Raw genomic sequence first — 16,247 nt, forward strand, 5'->3', positions numbered from 1 at the left:
GTGGACCCTACTACAGTTTAACCAGCTCAGCTATAGACTACACCAGCATGACTAGTATCTATGTGGACCCTACTACAGTTTAACCAGCTCAGCAGTACCATCGAGACAAAACCCAGGATAGAGGGGCTGAGTGAATGTGGTCTGGACTCTGTGGAGGAGGGTCATTGTGTCAGAGACACTGTAGAAGGACAGAGTACCTGCCTTGTGATCCAGGTACACTCCTACTCTGGAGGACTGAGGGCCTGATACTTTAGTCCCAAAATTATTGTGTATGAAACAATAATCACTTCTAGAGCACTTTAAACTCCAGGACTTGTTATTGTATCCAAATATATTACCGTTTCCTGTCTCTGTTCTGCTGATGTCTTTATATGAGACTGCTGTAATAACCCACTCCCCAGTCCACTCCACCTCCCAGTAACAGCGTCCAGACAGACCCTCTCTACACAGAACCTGACAGTAGTTGTTGGTGAATCTGTCTGGATGGTCAGGATATGGTTGGACTTGGCGTGTACGTTTCACCTTTCTGTTCCCTTCAGACAGAGAGAGGTGTGTGTGTGCTGTGTTTGGGTCCAGTGTGAGCTGACAGGAATCTGGGAGAAGAGCAGAGACCAATGAGGGGAGTCAGAACAATAAGTTAAGTCAGATACTGTATCTACCCTGTCTTTGATTAGAGCACAGCAGAGATCAAATCAGAGAAATATGAGGAGTCAGATAGATACCCAGTCTTTGATTAGATCTACTATTGCTATATATTTCTAGAGGGATTGTTAGGAGTGTCAGTAAAAAGAGACTGTTAGTTACTTCACAATAAAGAGACTCACATTGTAACAACTGTTCTCTGGTCTTGGGCTCTGGAGGCAGTACAACATCCACTAGATTCACTACAGACACACAAACACATTGACAGAGAGAGGGAATGTTATCATCAGACCATATTCCACATGTATATGACTAGTAGGGAACTTTCAATGGTCTAAAGTTGATGTTCTTATTGTTTTCAACACACCTGTAGTGGAGATCTTGGTCCATTCTCCTTTAAGGAAGTCTTCTAGGTTCTCTCTCAGTTCAGACACAGTCTTACTCACATCTCCAAAGTACTGAAGAGGACGGACAACGATGCTGGGTAAGTCTGAAGATACACTGATACTGGAGAGAGACTGATAACTCTGGAGAGAGAGAGAGAGAGAGAGAGAGAGGGGGAGAGAGAGAGAGAGAGAGAGAGAGGGACAGAGAGAGAGAGAGGGACAGAGAGAGAGGGAGAGCGAGGGACAGAGAGGGAGAGGGACAGAGACATAAAGAGAGAGAGAGAGAGGGACAGAGAGATAGAGAGGGAGAGCGAGAGAGGGACAGAGAGAGAGAGAGGGGGACAGAGAAGGACAAAGAGGGGGAGGGACAGAGACGGACAGAGGGACAGAGGTAGAGAAAATTTGTGACCTGTTGCCACAAGAAAAGGGCAACCAGTGAAGAACAAACACCATTGTAAATACAACCCATATTTATGTTTATTTATTTTAACTTGTGTGCTTTAACCATTTGTACATTGTTACAACACTGCATATATATAATATGACATTTGTAATGTCTTTATTGTTTTGAAACTTCTGTATGTGTAATGTTTACTGTTCATTTTTATTGTTTATTTGACTTTTGTATATTATCTACCTCACTTGCTTTGGCAATGTTAACACATGTTTCCCATGCCAATAAAGCCCCTTGAATTGAATTGAATTGAATTGAATTGAATTGAATTGAATTGACAGAGGGACAGAGGTAGAGAAAGAGAGAGACAGAGGGAGAGAGTGGGACGGAGAGAGAGAGAGAGAGGCTCGGACAGAGAGAGAGAGAGAGGGACGGACAGAGAGAGAGAGAGGGACGGACAGAGAGAGAGAGAGGGACGGACAGAGAGAGAGAGAGGGACGGACAGAGAGAGAGAGAGGGACGGACAGAGAGAGATAGGGACGGACAGAGAGAGATAGGGACGGACAGAGAGAGAGAGAGAGAGAGAGAGAGAGAGACAGGGACAGAGAGAGAGACAGGACAACTTAATGATGTAGATGAATAGTTTCACATGAAGTTAATTTCATATCACATGTAACAAGACAGTTTAGTTACCTGGAGGAAATGGATGTGATCCTCTGTGTGTGAGAGCTTCTCCAGCTCAGTGCTTCTCTTCCTCAGCTCAGCTATCTCCTGCTTCAGTTGCTCCAGGAGTCCTTCAGCTTGACTCACTTGAGCCTTCTCTTGGGCTCTGATCAGCTCCTTCACCTCAGAGCTCCTTCTCTCAATGGAGCAGATCAGCTCAGTAAAGATCTGATCACTGTCCTCCACTGCTGCCTGTGCAGAGCGCTGTTGAGAGAGAGAGAGACAGAGAGAGAGAGAGAGAGAGAGAGAGAGAGACAGAGAGAGAGAGACAAAGAGAGAGAGACAGAGAGAGAGAAAAAGAGAGAGACAGAGACAGAGATAGAGAGAGAGAGAGAGAGACAGAGAGAGAGAGAGACAGTAGGTACAGTAGCCTCTCTGCACCTCATTGAGTCAGAACGCCTTGTCCCCCCTCCTGGACAGACGGGTACAGAACACCTCTTGGTCCTGCTCTACTCTCCCCCCTCCTGGACAGGCAGGTACAGAACACCTCTTGGTCCTGCTCTACTCTCCTCCCTCCTGGACAGACAGGTACAGAACACCTCTTGGTCCTGCTCTACTCTCCCCCCTCCTGGACAGGCAGGTACAGAACACCTCTTGGTCCTGCTCTACTCTCCTCCCTCCTGGACAGACAGGTACAGAACACCTCTTGGTCCTGCTCTACTCTCCCCCCTCCTGGACAGGCAGGTACAGAACACCTCTTGGTCCTGCTCTACTCTCCTCCCTCCTGGACAGACAGGTACAGAACACCTCTTGGTCCTGCTCTACTCTCCTCCCTCCTGGACAGGCAGGTACAGAACACCTCTTGGTCCTGCTCTACTCTCCTCCCTCCTGGACAGACAGGTACTTAACACCTCTTGGTCCTGCTCTACTCTCCCCCCTCCTGGACAGACAGGTACTTAACACCTCTTGGTCCTGCTCTACTCTCCTCCCTCCTGGACAGGCAGGTACAGAACACCTCTTGGTCCTGCTCTACTCTCCTCCCTCCTGGACAGACAGGTACAGAACACCTCTTGGTCCTGCTCTACTCTCCTCCCTCCTGGACAGACAGGTACAGAACACCTCTTGGTCCTGCTCTACTCTCCCCCCTCCTGGACAGACAGGTACAGAACACCTCTTGGTCCTGCTCTACTCTCCTCCCTCCTGGACAGGCAGGTACAGAACACCTCTTGGTCCTGCTCTACTCTCCTCCCTCCTGGACAGGCAGGTACAGAACACCTCTTGGTCCTGCTCTACTCTCCTCCCTCCTGGACAGGCAGGTACAGAACACCTCTTCTCACTCCTCTCTCAGATAGTAAAACTACATTAAATACAACGTTAACTAGATATCATTTGTGTCATTTATAGCCTGGCACAGATAGTAAAACTACATTAAATACAACGTTATCTAGATATAATTTGTCTCATTTCTAGCCTGGCACAGATAGTAAAACTACATCAAATACAACGTTAACTAGATATCATTTGTGTCATTTATAGCCTGGCACAGATAGTAAAACTACATTAAATACAAAGTTAACTAGATATCATTTGTGTCATTTATAGCCTGGCACAGATAGTAAAACTACATTAAATACAAAGTTAACTAGATAGTTGTACATAGTTGTCTTTGCTGTCCTTGTATCCAAGATAATTGTGTAGTTTAGAGAAATTTAGAGAAATTATCGAGGTTACCTAGCCAGCTACACTTTCAACAACGCAGCCACTGCTAGCCAGCCTACTTCACCAGCCAGCAGTACTATATCATTTTAGTCAATAAGATTTTTTATTTTTTTTTGCAACGTAAGCTTAACTTTCTGAACATTCGAGACGTGTAGTCCACTTGTCATTCTAATCTCCTTTGCATTAGCGTAGCCTCTTCTGTAGCCTGTCAACTATGTGTCTGTCTATCCCTGTTCTCTCCTCTCTGCACAGACCATACAAACGCTTCACACCGCGTGGCCGCGGCCACCCTAACCTGGTGGTCCCAGCCCGCACGACCCACGTGGAGTTCCAGGTCTCCGGTAGCCTCTGGAACTGCCGATCTGCGGCCAACAAGGCAGAGCTCATCTCAGCCTATGCTTCCCTCCAGTCCCTCGACTTCTTGGCACTGACGGAAACATGGCTCACCACAGATAACACTGCTACTCCTACTGCTCTCTCTTCGTCTGCCCACGTGTTCTCGCACACCCCGAGAGCTTCTGGTCAGCGGGGTGGTGGCACCGGGATCCTCATCTCTCCCAAGTGGTCATTCTCTCTTTCTCCCCTTACCCATCTGTCTATCGCCTCCTTTGAATTCCATGCTGTCACAGTTACCAGCCCTTTCAAGCTTAACATCCTTATCATTTATCGCCCTCCAGGTTCCCTCGGAGAGTTCATCAATGAGCTTGATGCCTTGATAAGCTCCTTTCCTGAGGACGGCTCACCTCTCACAGTTCTGGGTGACTTTAACCTCCCCACGTCTACCTTTGACTCATTCCTCTCTGCCTCCTTCTTTCCACTCCTCTCCTCTTTTGACCTCACCCTCTCACCTTCCCCCCCTACTCACAAGGCAGGCAATACGCTTGACCTCATCTTTACCAGATGCTGTTCTTCCACTAACCTCATTGCAACTCCCCTCCAAGTCTCCGACCACTACCTTGTATCCTTTTCCCTCTCGCTCTCATCCAACACTTCCCACACTGCCCCTACTCGGATGGTATCGCGCCGTCCCAACCTTCGCTCTCTCTCCCCCGCTACTCTCTCCTCTTCCATCCTATCATCTCTTCCCTCTGCTCAAACCTTCTCCAACCTATCTCCTGATTCTGCCTCCTCAACCCTCCTCTCCTCCCTTTCTGCATCCTTTGACTCTCTATGTCCCCTATCCTCCAGGCCGGCTCGGTCCTCCCCTCCCGCTCCGTGGCTCGACGACTCATTGCGAGCTCACAGAACAGGGCTCCGGGCAGCCGAGCGGAAATGGAGGAAAACTCGCCTCCCTGCGGACCTGGCATCCTTTCACTCCCTCCTCTCTACATTTTCCTCTTCTGTCTCTGCTGCTAAAGCCACTTTCTACCACTCTAAATTCCAAGCATCTGCCTCTAACCCTAGGAAGCTCTTTGCCACCTTCTCCTCCCTCCTGAATCCTCCTCCCCCTCCCCCCCCCTCCTCCCTCTCTGCAGACGACTTCGTCAACCATTTCGAAAAGAAGGTCGACGACATCCGATCCTCGTTTGCTAAGTCAAACGACACCGCTGGTTCTGCTCACACTGCCCTACCCTGTGCTCTGACCTCTTTCTCCCCTCTCTCTCCAGATGAAATCTCGCGTCTTGTGACGGCCGGCCGCCCAACAACCTGCCCGCTTGACCCTATCCCCTCCTCTCTTCTCCAGACCATTTCCGGAGACCTTCTCCCTTACCTCACCTCGCTCATCAACTCATCCTTGACCGCTGGCTACGTCCCTTCCGTCTTCAAGAGAGCGAGAGTTGCACCCCTTCTGAAAAAACCTACACTCGATCCCTCCGATGTCAACAACTACAGACCAGTATCCCTTCTTTCTTTTCTCTCCAAAACTCTTGAACGTGCCGTCCTTGGCCAGCTCTCCTGCTATCTCTCTCAGAATGACCTTCTTGATCCAAATCAGTCAGGTTTCAAGACTAGTCATTCAACTGAGACTGCTCTTCTCTGTATCACGGAGGCGCTCCGCACTGCTAAAGCTAACTCTCTCTCCTCTGCTCTCATCCTTCTAGACCTATCGGCTGCCTTCGATACTGTGAACCATCAGATCCTCCTCTCCACCCTCTCCGAGTTGGGCATCTCCGGCGCGGCCCACGCTTGGATTGCGTCCTACCTGACAGGTCGCTCCTACCAGGTGGCGTGGCGAGAATCTGTCTCCTCACCACGCGCTCTCACCACTGGTGTCCCCCAGGGCTCTGTTCTAGGCCCTCTCCTATTCTCGCTATACACCAAGTCACTTGGCTCTGTCATAACCTCACATGGTCTCTCCTATCATTGCTATGCAGACGACACACAATTAATCTTCTCCTTTCCCCCTTCTGATGACCAGGTGGCGAATCGCATCTCTGCATGTCTGGCAGACATATCAGTGTGGATGACGGATCACCACCTCAAGCTGAACCTCGGCAAGACGGAGCTGCTCTTCCTCCCGGGGAAGGACTGCCCGTTCCATGATCTCGCCATCACGGTTGACAACTCCATTGTGTCCTCCTCCCAGAGCGCTAAGAACCTTGGCGTGATCCTGGACAACACCCTGTCGTTCTCAACTAACATCAAGGCGGTGGCCAGTTCCTGTAGGTTCATGCTCTACAACATCCGCAGAGTACGACCCTGCCTCACACAGGAAGCGGCGCAGGTCCTAATCCAGGCACTTGTCATCTCCCGTCTGGATTACTGCAACTCGCTGTTGGCTGGGCTCCCTGCCTGTGCCATTAAACCCCTACAACTCATCCAGAACGCCGCAGCCCGTCTGGTGTTCAACCTTCCCAAGTTCTCTCACGTCACCCCGCTCCTCCGCTCTCTCCACTGGCTTCCAGTTGAAGCTCGCATCCGCTACAAGACCATGGTGCTTGCCTACGGAGCTGTGAGGGGAACGGCACCTCCGTACCTTCAGGCTCTGATCAGGCCCTACACCCAAACAAGGGCACTGCGTTCATCCACCTCTGGCCTGCTCGCCTCCCTACCACTGAGGAAGTACAGTTCCCGCTCAGCCCAGTCAAAACTGTTCGCTGCTCTGGCACCCCAATGGTGGAACAAACTCCCTCACGACGCCAGGACAGCGGAGTCAATCACCACCTTCCGGAGACACCTGAAACCCCACCTCTTCAAGGAATACCTAGGATAGGATAAAGCAATCCTTCTGACCCCCCCCCCCCCCCCCCCCCCCTTAAAAGATTTAGATGCACTATTGTAAAGTGGCTGTTCCACTGGATGTCATAAGGTGAATGCACCAATTTGTAAGTCGCTCTGGATAAGAGCGTCTGCTAAATGACTTAAATGTAATGTAAATGTATATCATTTGTGTCATTTATAGCCTGGCACAGATAGTAAAACTACATTAAGTACAACGTTAACTAGATATCATCGCCACATAACTTATGTTGAATTTAAAAGACACCGTTACCGTTACAGTTAGCTAGCTAACAACGTCTGTTACACTGTAACTTACCGGCAGCCTCACATAAAAACGTATTGGTTAACAAAGCTTTGATTCTGACCAAAGTCTATAGTAGTGAAAAGTCTCTCTCTCTATTGTAACTTACCACAAATTGCCATCATAGCCTATCTACATGAATGTGTCCTGTCAGAGTCTTTTCCTCTCCGTTAACCGTTAGCTAGCAGTCTCGAGCCACAGCTGACGTTGACCACAATGAGCTACAAGTAGGACTGACGTCACTACCGGTGCAGCAGCCTCTGCAGCAGCAGCCTCCCCCGGGTCCTAGTGCCCGCCCGGTAACACGGTTAAGATGCGATGGAACGGTTGACGGGAAAACAACAAATCACAGAGAAAATATATTGACTGATATATTGAATTGTTTAGGGTAGCTTTAGCTTTGGCTTTAATAAATTCTGAAAATACTTGAAAACCAAAATAAAAAAGAATAGTAGCCCTCCTCAGGAACCACAAAACCCTCACAGACCAACTTCTTCTTCTATGATATAATGGCGGTCCACAAACCAACGTTAAAGGTGCATGGCGCCACCTACTGTGCTGGAGTGTGTTCAATCACAGTTTACACCATTTCTAAATCCTCCTACCTAACTCAGTACTTCTGAGAAAATAAAACAAGAGTCCTATTAACTTCTAATAGACCCTCCCCCATCCCCCAAATCCCTTCCAACCCTCCCCAACCCCGTCCAACCTCAATGACCCTACACTTCAATCTTTCCCTCTCTTCAACATCCTTACAACAATATAACAACACATGCTCCACCGTTTCATTGACCATACCCTCCAGACACAAACCATTTACATGCTGCCAACCAGATGTAAGGACCAGTTCAATGTACAATGTCCTAAACACAATCGAGTAAACACCACCTCTTCCTTCCTAATGTGACCTTTGATCCTTGGTCCACCGACCTTTAGAGGACATATAAATGCCGTCCCTTGTGCTCAGAGTCCCATCTCTTCTGCCACACATCTATCAAAATGATCTTACATTTGGCCTCACCTCTACCCAGTGGAACATTAATATCAATTATATCTTGTTTCAAAGCTCTTTTAGCTAACTGGTCTACCATTTAATTTCCTTCCACACCTGAATGTGCTGGAACCCAGCAGAATCTCACTACTACACCCATTCTCTCAATTCTCCATAATAACATTGATACCTACAACTGTCCAACCAAAACCACTGCCTTGTCTACTAGTATATTCCCAACAGTCATCTAGAACAGTAGCAGTGGGATGCTCAACCTCACAGCCTTTCAACCCAATAAGCTAATGACAATTTATTACGCCGTATATCCAAAGACATCTCACCTGCCTCCACTTGTAAGACACATACAGATGTTGATTTAAATGCACCAATACATATCCTTAAAGATATATACTGGATTCTGTCCAGCTTCTGAAGACAAGTCTTTGCTGCGGTTCCAAAAACTATACACCTGTAATCAATTGTTGTCCTGATCAGAGCTCTATAAATATCCATCAACGATTGTCTGTCAGCACCCCATTCATAACCAGAGACCCACACAACCAACTACCACGAAAGTGATGGAATGAGAGAGAGAGAGACATTGTTACAACACTGTACATAGACATAATATAACGTTTCTTCTTCTTTGGAGTTTAACGGTGGTTGGCATCCAATATGTTGCATTACCGCCCCCAACTGGACAATAATATAAATCTATTTTACTTTGTGATACAAAATGGGAAAAGGAGAAATTATGATAATACTAAGTAACACCATTCCAACTAACCCTACACTCATTAAAAACCCACTACCCCATTCCACTACTTTGACCCTATCTGCTCCTGCACCATGAGAACGACCTGGGAGGACGGGACACCACCACTCAACACACCCTGGAACTCTTCTGAAGTCAAATCTCGTATGACCAAATAGTTCTCTACAGCTGCCACCACAACATCTATTTTCTGTGATTTAGGGCGGATCCCTCTCAGTATCCTTCACCCCCATCATCCTCTACTTTCTTCACTGCCTCAGCAGTGACAACCTGTTCCCAACAGTGGGGCAGTGGGATTGGATAGGGACCCCTCTCACTCTCTGATTGGAGGAGAGAAGTGAAATGGTGTGTCTCCTCTGGTCAACAATACTCACCTTGAAAGACTCCACAGCCTGTTGGAGCTCCTTCAGCTCCTTCTCTCTCTCCTGGAATCTCTGCTGGACCTTCTGCTGACTCCTCCCCAGCTGCTTCTGTGGAGAATTACTCTTCAATGAGCTATCAAGCTTTATTAGTCCAGTAGATCAATAGTATAGTAATGTGACATAGGACCCATAGAGAGGAAGGTCTACAATCCTGAGGAAGTCCCTTTACAATATGATATTATGTTGCTATGTGAATGATTATAGTTTTTATGGTAGGCCTACATGTATCAGGGGGTTGAGACTGAACTTTGGACTCATAAAAGGCCATTCAGAATGATAATAGTGTTTGACTTTAGAAAATGGTGATACATTTGGAGAATCTGGGTTAACATATCTATATACTCAAGGTTTGTGTTCATATTTGTGGATCCATTTCATTTGAATGATCTCATATTCAAACAGATTTAGTTCCTACTGTATCTTTAATTATTTGTTTATCAGACAGTCACCAACAAGTTGTTCTGGTCTTACCTGTTTCTCAGTCCTCTCTGCTGCAGCTGACACTGTATCATGGCCTTTATGTTCATCCATCACACACAGCATACAGATACACTGCTGATCGGTACGACAGTAAACCTCCAGCAGTTTGTCATGATGAGAGCAGATCTTCTCCTGTAGTTGTGCGGTGGCTTTGACCAGCTTGTGCTTCTTGAAACCAGGAAATTCATAGTGAGGTTGGAGGTGAGTCTCACAGTAAGAGGCCAGACATGCCAGACAGGACATGAGGGCTTTCTGCTTTCTGGTCCCAGTGCAAAAATCACACGCCACATCTCCAGGTCCAGCATAGCACAGAGCAGGAGGGGGAGCAGCCTGGATTCCTGTCTTCTTCAGTTTCTCAACCACCTCAGCCAACATGTTATTTTTCCTCAGATTAGGCCTTGGAGTGAAGGTCTCTCTGCACTGAGGACAGCTATAGACCCCTTTCAGAACATCCTGATCCCAGCAGCCCTCAATACAGCTCCTACAGTAACTGTGTCCACAGGGGATGGTAACAGGCTCTTTCAGTAGATCCAGACAGACAGAACAACAGAACTGGTCCTGGTCCAGCAGAACTCCTTGCTGAGCCATTTGGACGGTTGTTCACTCTCACACAGACAGACGACCGAGAGAATCAGATCAGTTTCGTTTCCACAGAAGAGAGTTTGTGAAGGGGAGGAACTTCCTGGTTCTGCCAGAGGGCTGGGGTTAGAGGAAGGGAAGGAGGGAGTGAGAGAGGGAGGGGTTAGAGGAAGGGAGGGAGAGAGAGAAAACTGCAGGCAAAGTTGAGGAAACAAATATTTTAGTTCCCAGGTTAGGACCCTTAATATGGAATAAATGCAATAGAGTGGTTAGAATATATAAAGGGTAACAGTTTCTATGAAGTACATATCTATAATGCTTTTAATGAATGTTGTAATGTCTTAAACTGATATGCTGTGATACTAACTATAAGCGTCCATAATAACTCATACGTGGTTGTAAAACTGTACAATGTGTTCTAGATAATTAGCTACAATGGGGGGAGGGGGGACTTGAAATGGATACAATGTACTGTAGGTGAAATGAATACTGGATGTATAGACTGATCATTGAGAATGATGTAACACTTTACGTTACAGTGTGTTTATTGGTGTGTAATTGGTCCTGTTAGTACAGTGGTGTAACAGGTACTATGATGCCTCATTCTTCCACTGTACCAGCACCAGTAACCCTAACCAGTAATAAGGCTACTGTCATGGAAAGTGGTACAGCAAATATAAAGTAAGGATTTATACATGTCATCTAGGAAATACTGTATGTAATGATATGTCTTCTAGATGGTGTTCTGTACTGTATGTAATGATATGTCTTCTAGATGGTGTTCTATACTGTATGTAATGATATGTCTCTGTCTTCTAGATGGTGTTCTATACTGTATGTAATTATATGTCTTCTAGATGGTGTTCTATACTGTATGTAATGATATGTCTTCTCGATGGTGTTCTATACTGTATGTAATGATATGTCTTCTAGATGGTGTTCTATACTGTATGTAATGATATGTCTCTGTCTTCTAGATGGTGTTCTATACTGTATGTAATGATATGTCTCTGAGCTTCGTGAACGGAAAGGCACTGGAGCAACGAACCGCCCTTGCTGTCTCTGCCTGGCCGGTTCCCCTCTCTCCACTGGGATTCTCTGACTCTAACCCTATTACAGGGGCTGAGTCACTGGCTTACTAGTGCTCTTCCATGCCGTTCCTGGGAGGGGTGTGTCACTTGAGTGGGTTGAGTCACTAACGTGGACTTCCTGTCCGTGTTGGCGCCCCCCCTTGGGTTGTGACGTGGCGGAGATCTTTGTGGGCTATACTCGGCCTTGTCTCTGGGTGGTAAGTTGGTGGTTGAAGGTATCCTTTTAGTGGTGTGGGGGCTGTGCTTTGGCAAAGTGGGTGGGGTTATATCCTTCCTATATCCTTCCTGTTTGGCCCTGTCCGGGGGTATCATCGGATCCATGCTTCAGGACTACCTGGCATGATGACTCCTTGCTGTTGCTCCAATTTCAACTGGTTTGCCTGCGGCTATGGAACCCTGACCTGTTCACCAGACGTACTACCTGTCCCAGACCTGCTTTTTTTCAACTCTCTAGAGACAGCAGGAGCGGTAGAGATAATTTTTAAGATCGGCTATGAAAAGCCAACTGACATTTACTCCTGAGGTGCTGACCTGTTGCACCCTCTACAACCACTGTGATTTTTATTATTTGACCATGCTGGTCATCTATGAACATTTGAAAATCTTGGCCATGTTCTGTTATAATCTCCACCCGGCACATCCAGAAGAGGACTGGCCACCCCTCATAGCCTGGTTCCTCTCTAGGTTTCTTCCTAGGTTTTGGCCTTTCTAGGGAGTTTTTCAGCATTGCTTGCTGTTTGGGGTTTTAGGCTGGGTTTCTGTACAGCACTTTGTGACATCAGCTGATGTAAGAAGGGCTTTATAAATACATTTGATTGATTGATTATTGATATTTTTTTATTATTTCATCAAAACTGCTTGCGCGCGTCTGCGTAGCCAGGCGCTAAAATAGAACTTGGTTATATTTTTTTGATGCTCTGCAAGTCCCGCCTCTTCCATCTCCTCATTGGTTATTAGGTACATATACCCACGTGGGTGATTGAAAGCTGAACTGAGGTCCACACTCCAGTTCAGTTGGTGGTGGTAATGCACCTTAAAGTTGGTTGCCAACTGACACACATAAAGTCCACAGAAGAAGAAGAAGAGATTACTAGAAACTACATTTCCCCCGTTTATCTGTGGGTTAATTTTCGGAGTAGAGAACAAGATTTTGTGTGACTCAAAATGGGTCAAAATTCTACAAAAGATCCAGGAAAAAAAGTATCTTGTTTTCAAGTGAAATAACAAACCTAGCAACAGCAATCTAGCTAGCTAAATATAACAAATGACCTAGCAACAGCAATCTAGCTAGCTAAATAGGACAAATGACCTAGCAACAGCAATCTAGCGAGCTAAATAGGACAAAATGAGCTAGCAACAGCAATCTAGCTAGCTAAATAGGACAAAATGAGCTAGCAACAGCAATCTAGCTAGCTAAATAGGACAAATGAGCTAGCAACAGCAAGCTAGCTAGCTAAATAGGACAAATGACCTAGCAACAGCAATCTAGCTAGCTAAATGGGACAAATGAGCTAGCAACAGCAATCTAGCTAGCTAAATGGGACAAATGAGCTAGCAACAGCAATCTAGCGAGCTAAATAGGACAAATGAGCTAGCAACAGCAAGAATGTGTATAATTAGGCGATCACTTTGTGGCTGTGGTAACTAGTGACGACCCAGCTCAGCTGATGCTGCCAGTGAATCTGTGGTGCTGTCACTAAATCGCTGAAGCTGGAGACTCATATCTCCCTCACTAACTTGAAGCATCAGCTATCAGAGCAGCTTACAGATCATTGCACCTGTACATAGCCCATCTGTAAATAGCCCATCCAACTACCTCATCCCCATTTTGTTATTAATTTTATTTATATGTATTTTTCTTCCTTCTCCTTTGCACCCCAGTATCTCTACTTGCACATTCCTCTTCTGCACATCTACCACTCCAGTGTTTATTTGCTAAATTGTAATTATTTTGCCACTGCGGCCTATTTATTGCCTCACCTCCCTAATCTTACTTCATTTGTCATTGACTTGGTTCAAATACTAACACACATTCAGTTAATGGCTTAGTGATTACGGTAGTTGAACAGTTGGGTGTGTACTGGCTGGAATAATGAGCCTGTACACCCAGTAGGACCAGGAATGAAGAACGGTAGTGTAAACTGTAACTGTAACTGTAAACCTATGAGCCAACTGGCCCAGAAGCCCTGTTTCCTAGGTTGAAGAATGTGTGGCATTCTAGCCTTTAACTCACTGGCTATCACACTGGGGTTTTTAGTGTATAAAAACAGAACTTGAAGTAGAAGCTAAGGAAAGACAGGAAGCAGTGAAACCATCGTCCAATCAGAGTTATACGTTCAGAAAAGAGAAATGGTGGTGAAATCTCAACTCTGAATCCTGCTCTTGGTCACTCTGGGAACTCTATGGGTTCAGAATCTACTAGATGGTGAGTTATCAGACTCATTTATAGTTAGTGTTATTGTCTTTAGATATTTGAAATATTCTGTGTCTTGAATGCCTTGAGTAGATATCCAGTTACATAATTAGTATGTTATATAATGTGATAGAATACCACAACAGGTTCTGAGTGGAAGTCCAGTTACATAATTAGTATGTTATATAATGTGATAGAATACCACAACAGGTTCTGAGTGGAAGTCCAGTTACATAATTAGTATGTTATATAATGTGATAGAATACCACAACAGGTTCTGAGTGGAAGTCCAGTTACATAATTAGTATGTTATATAATGTGATAGAATACCACAACAGGTTCTGAGTGGAAGTCCAGTTACATAATTAGTATGTTATATAATGTGATAGAATACCACAACAGGTTCTGAGTGGAAGTCCAGTTACATAATTAGTATGTTATATAATGTGATAGAATACCACAACAGGTTCTGAGTGGAAGTCCAGTTACATAATTAGTATGTTATATAATGTGATAGAATACCACAACAGGTTCTGAGTGGAAGTCCAGTTACATAATTAGTATGTTATATAATGTGATAGAATACCACAACAGGTTCTGAGTGGAAGTTCAGTTTGACAATCTTTATCAATATGTAAATGTTCATATGCAATGGTCCTGAGTGGAACAATATTGTTTTTCTCATAATGAATCATTTAAAAGGAACAACATGTTTCTCTCTCAGACGTGTCTGGTGCCGTACATGGCGATCTTCCTACCCAGGGCCAATCCCTCAGTGATGCCAACCTGATGTTTGAGGTTACACTTCTATTAGCCTGGTCCCAGATCAGTTTGGGCTGTCTTACTGACAACGACCATCAAAGTCAGCAAGAAAACACAAACAGGTCTGGGACCAGGCTACACTTTAATGGGCATGTTGTCTTAAACTCTTTGTTTTTCCTCCGCTCACCCATATCAGCTCACTCCTAAACTTCTTTCTTATACATATTTACATTTACATTTAAGTCATTTAGCAGACGCTCTTATCCAGAGCGACTTACAAATTGGTGCATTCACCTTATGACATCCAGTGGAACAGCCACTTTACAATAGTACATATGTTATTATCTACCCACATTTCACTGATCGTTAGTTCCTTTCCTCTCCATACAGTTCTTGTTAGGTGGAGTAGAGATCGACAAAGACAACAACATCATCTTGCTGGACCTGGAGATGGCATCTATGAGGCAGGGACGGGCCTTCCTGGCTCACATCAACCACAACATCCCCAAGACCCTCTCTTCCATGGAGCAGATGGTGAAGGACCTGGAGATGGCATCTATGAGGCAGGGACGGGCCTTCCTGGCTCGCATCAACCACAACATCCCCAAGACCCTCTCTTCCATGGAGCAGATGGTGAAGGACCTGGAGATGGCATCTATGAGGCAGGGACGGGCCTTCCTGGCTCGCATCAACCACAACATCCCCAAGACCCTCTCTTCCATGGAGCAGATGGTGAAGGACCTGGAGATGGCATCTATGAGGCAGGGACGGGCCTTCCTGGCTCGCATCAACCACAACATCCCCAAGACCCTCTCTTCCATGGAGCAGATGGTGAAGGACCTGGAGGACCAGAGAGGGGCTATCCCTCTGGCTGCACCCCGCTTTGAGAGCCTCATCCTGGGCATAGTCTACTCTGCCCACCAGGCCAAGCTCCAGGAGAGAGAGGACCAATACTGATGACCTTTCTGCGCCTTCCTGAACAAAGGAATTTGGGGTCAGGTCATTCCAAGACCTCTCTTTTCACCATAGATATAGCTAGGAACCCCATTTCACCTCTCACAGCCTATTGACATCTAGTGGAAGGCGTATGAAGTGCATGTATACTAATACATTTCAAGCAAGTTAATAGGGAGGCCCTGGAACAGAGCATCAATTTCAGATTTTCCACTTCCTATCAGGAAGTTTGCTGCAAAATGAGTTCTGTTTTACTCACAGATATAATTCAAACGGTTTTAGAAACTTGAGAGTGTTTTCTATCCAATAGTAATAATAATATGCATATTGTACAAGCAAGAATTGAGTACGAGGCCGTTTGAAATGGGCACCTTTCATCCAAGCTACTCAATACTGCCCCCTATATGTTTTAATAAGGTTAGTATCACACCTCATGTAGCCTAGCCCATAGGCCTATATGTTTTAATAAGGTTAGTATCACACCTCATGTAGCCTAGCCCATAGCCCTATATG

The 16,247-nt window shown here is 45.9% G+C and overlaps 2 protein-coding genes across 3 annotated transcripts in view; one reads left to right on the forward strand and one right to left on the reverse strand.

Moving 5' to 3' along the window:
* The window catches only part of LOC120041005, a 220,468-nt gene extending 204,716 nt beyond the window's left edge, over positions 1-15,752 (forward strand). Inside the window, exon 4 of the mRNA XM_038985972.1 lies at positions 15,231-15,752. Within this exon, the coding sequence (XP_038841900.1) occupies positions 15,231-15,737 (507 nt within the window). The 3' untranslated portion in view covers positions 15,738-15,752. The remainder of the gene's footprint in view (positions 1-15,230) is intronic.
* On the reverse strand, positions 2-10,596 carry LOC120041023 (tripartite motif-containing protein 16-like). 2 transcript variants are annotated; one of them, XM_038985992.1, is made up of 6 exons: positions 9,927-10,596; positions 9,408-9,503; positions 2,116-2,349; positions 1,010-1,169; positions 825-884; positions 2-593 (listed from the first exon to the last, which is right to left on the reverse strand). In XM_038985992.1, the coding sequence occupies exons 1-6, from the start codon at positions 10,521-10,523 to the stop codon at positions 73-75; spliced, it is 1,668 nt and encodes a 555-aa protein (XP_038841920.1). In that variant the 5' UTR covers positions 10,524-10,596; the 3' UTR covers positions 2-72. The 2 variants fall into 2 exon arrangements, 1 of the variants encoding a protein (XP_038841920.1); XR_005475812.1 differs by lacking the exons at positions 2-593; positions 825-884; positions 1,010-1,169; positions 9,408-9,503; positions 9,927-10,596 and adding an exon at positions 7,377-7,877 and having other exon boundaries at positions 2,300-2,349.
* Positions 15,753-16,247: the final 495 nt, after the last annotated feature.

This window comes from Salvelinus namaycush, unplaced genomic scaffold (assembly GCF_016432855.1).
Source record: "Salvelinus namaycush isolate Seneca unplaced genomic scaffold, SaNama_1.0 Scaffold4, whole genome shotgun sequence".
Lineage (NCBI taxonomy): Eukaryota > Metazoa > Chordata > Actinopteri > Salmoniformes > Salmonidae > Salvelinus > Salvelinus namaycush.

Excerpts from the sequence above, each read along its gene's own strand:
- LOC120041023 (XM_038985992.1), bottom strand. The coding sequence starts at position 10,523 with ATGGCTCAGCAAGGAGTTCTGCTGGACCAGGACCAGTTCTGTTGTTCT. Across the intron at positions 9,504-9,926 it reads CAGAGAGGACTGAGAAACAG|AAGCAGCTGGGGAGGAGTCA; the intron begins GTAAGACCAGAA and ends AATTCTCCACAG. Across the intron at positions 2,350-9,407 it reads AGGCTGTGGAGTCTTTCAAG|CGCTCTGCACAGGCAGCAGT; the intron begins GTGAGTATTGTT and ends CTCTCTCAACAG.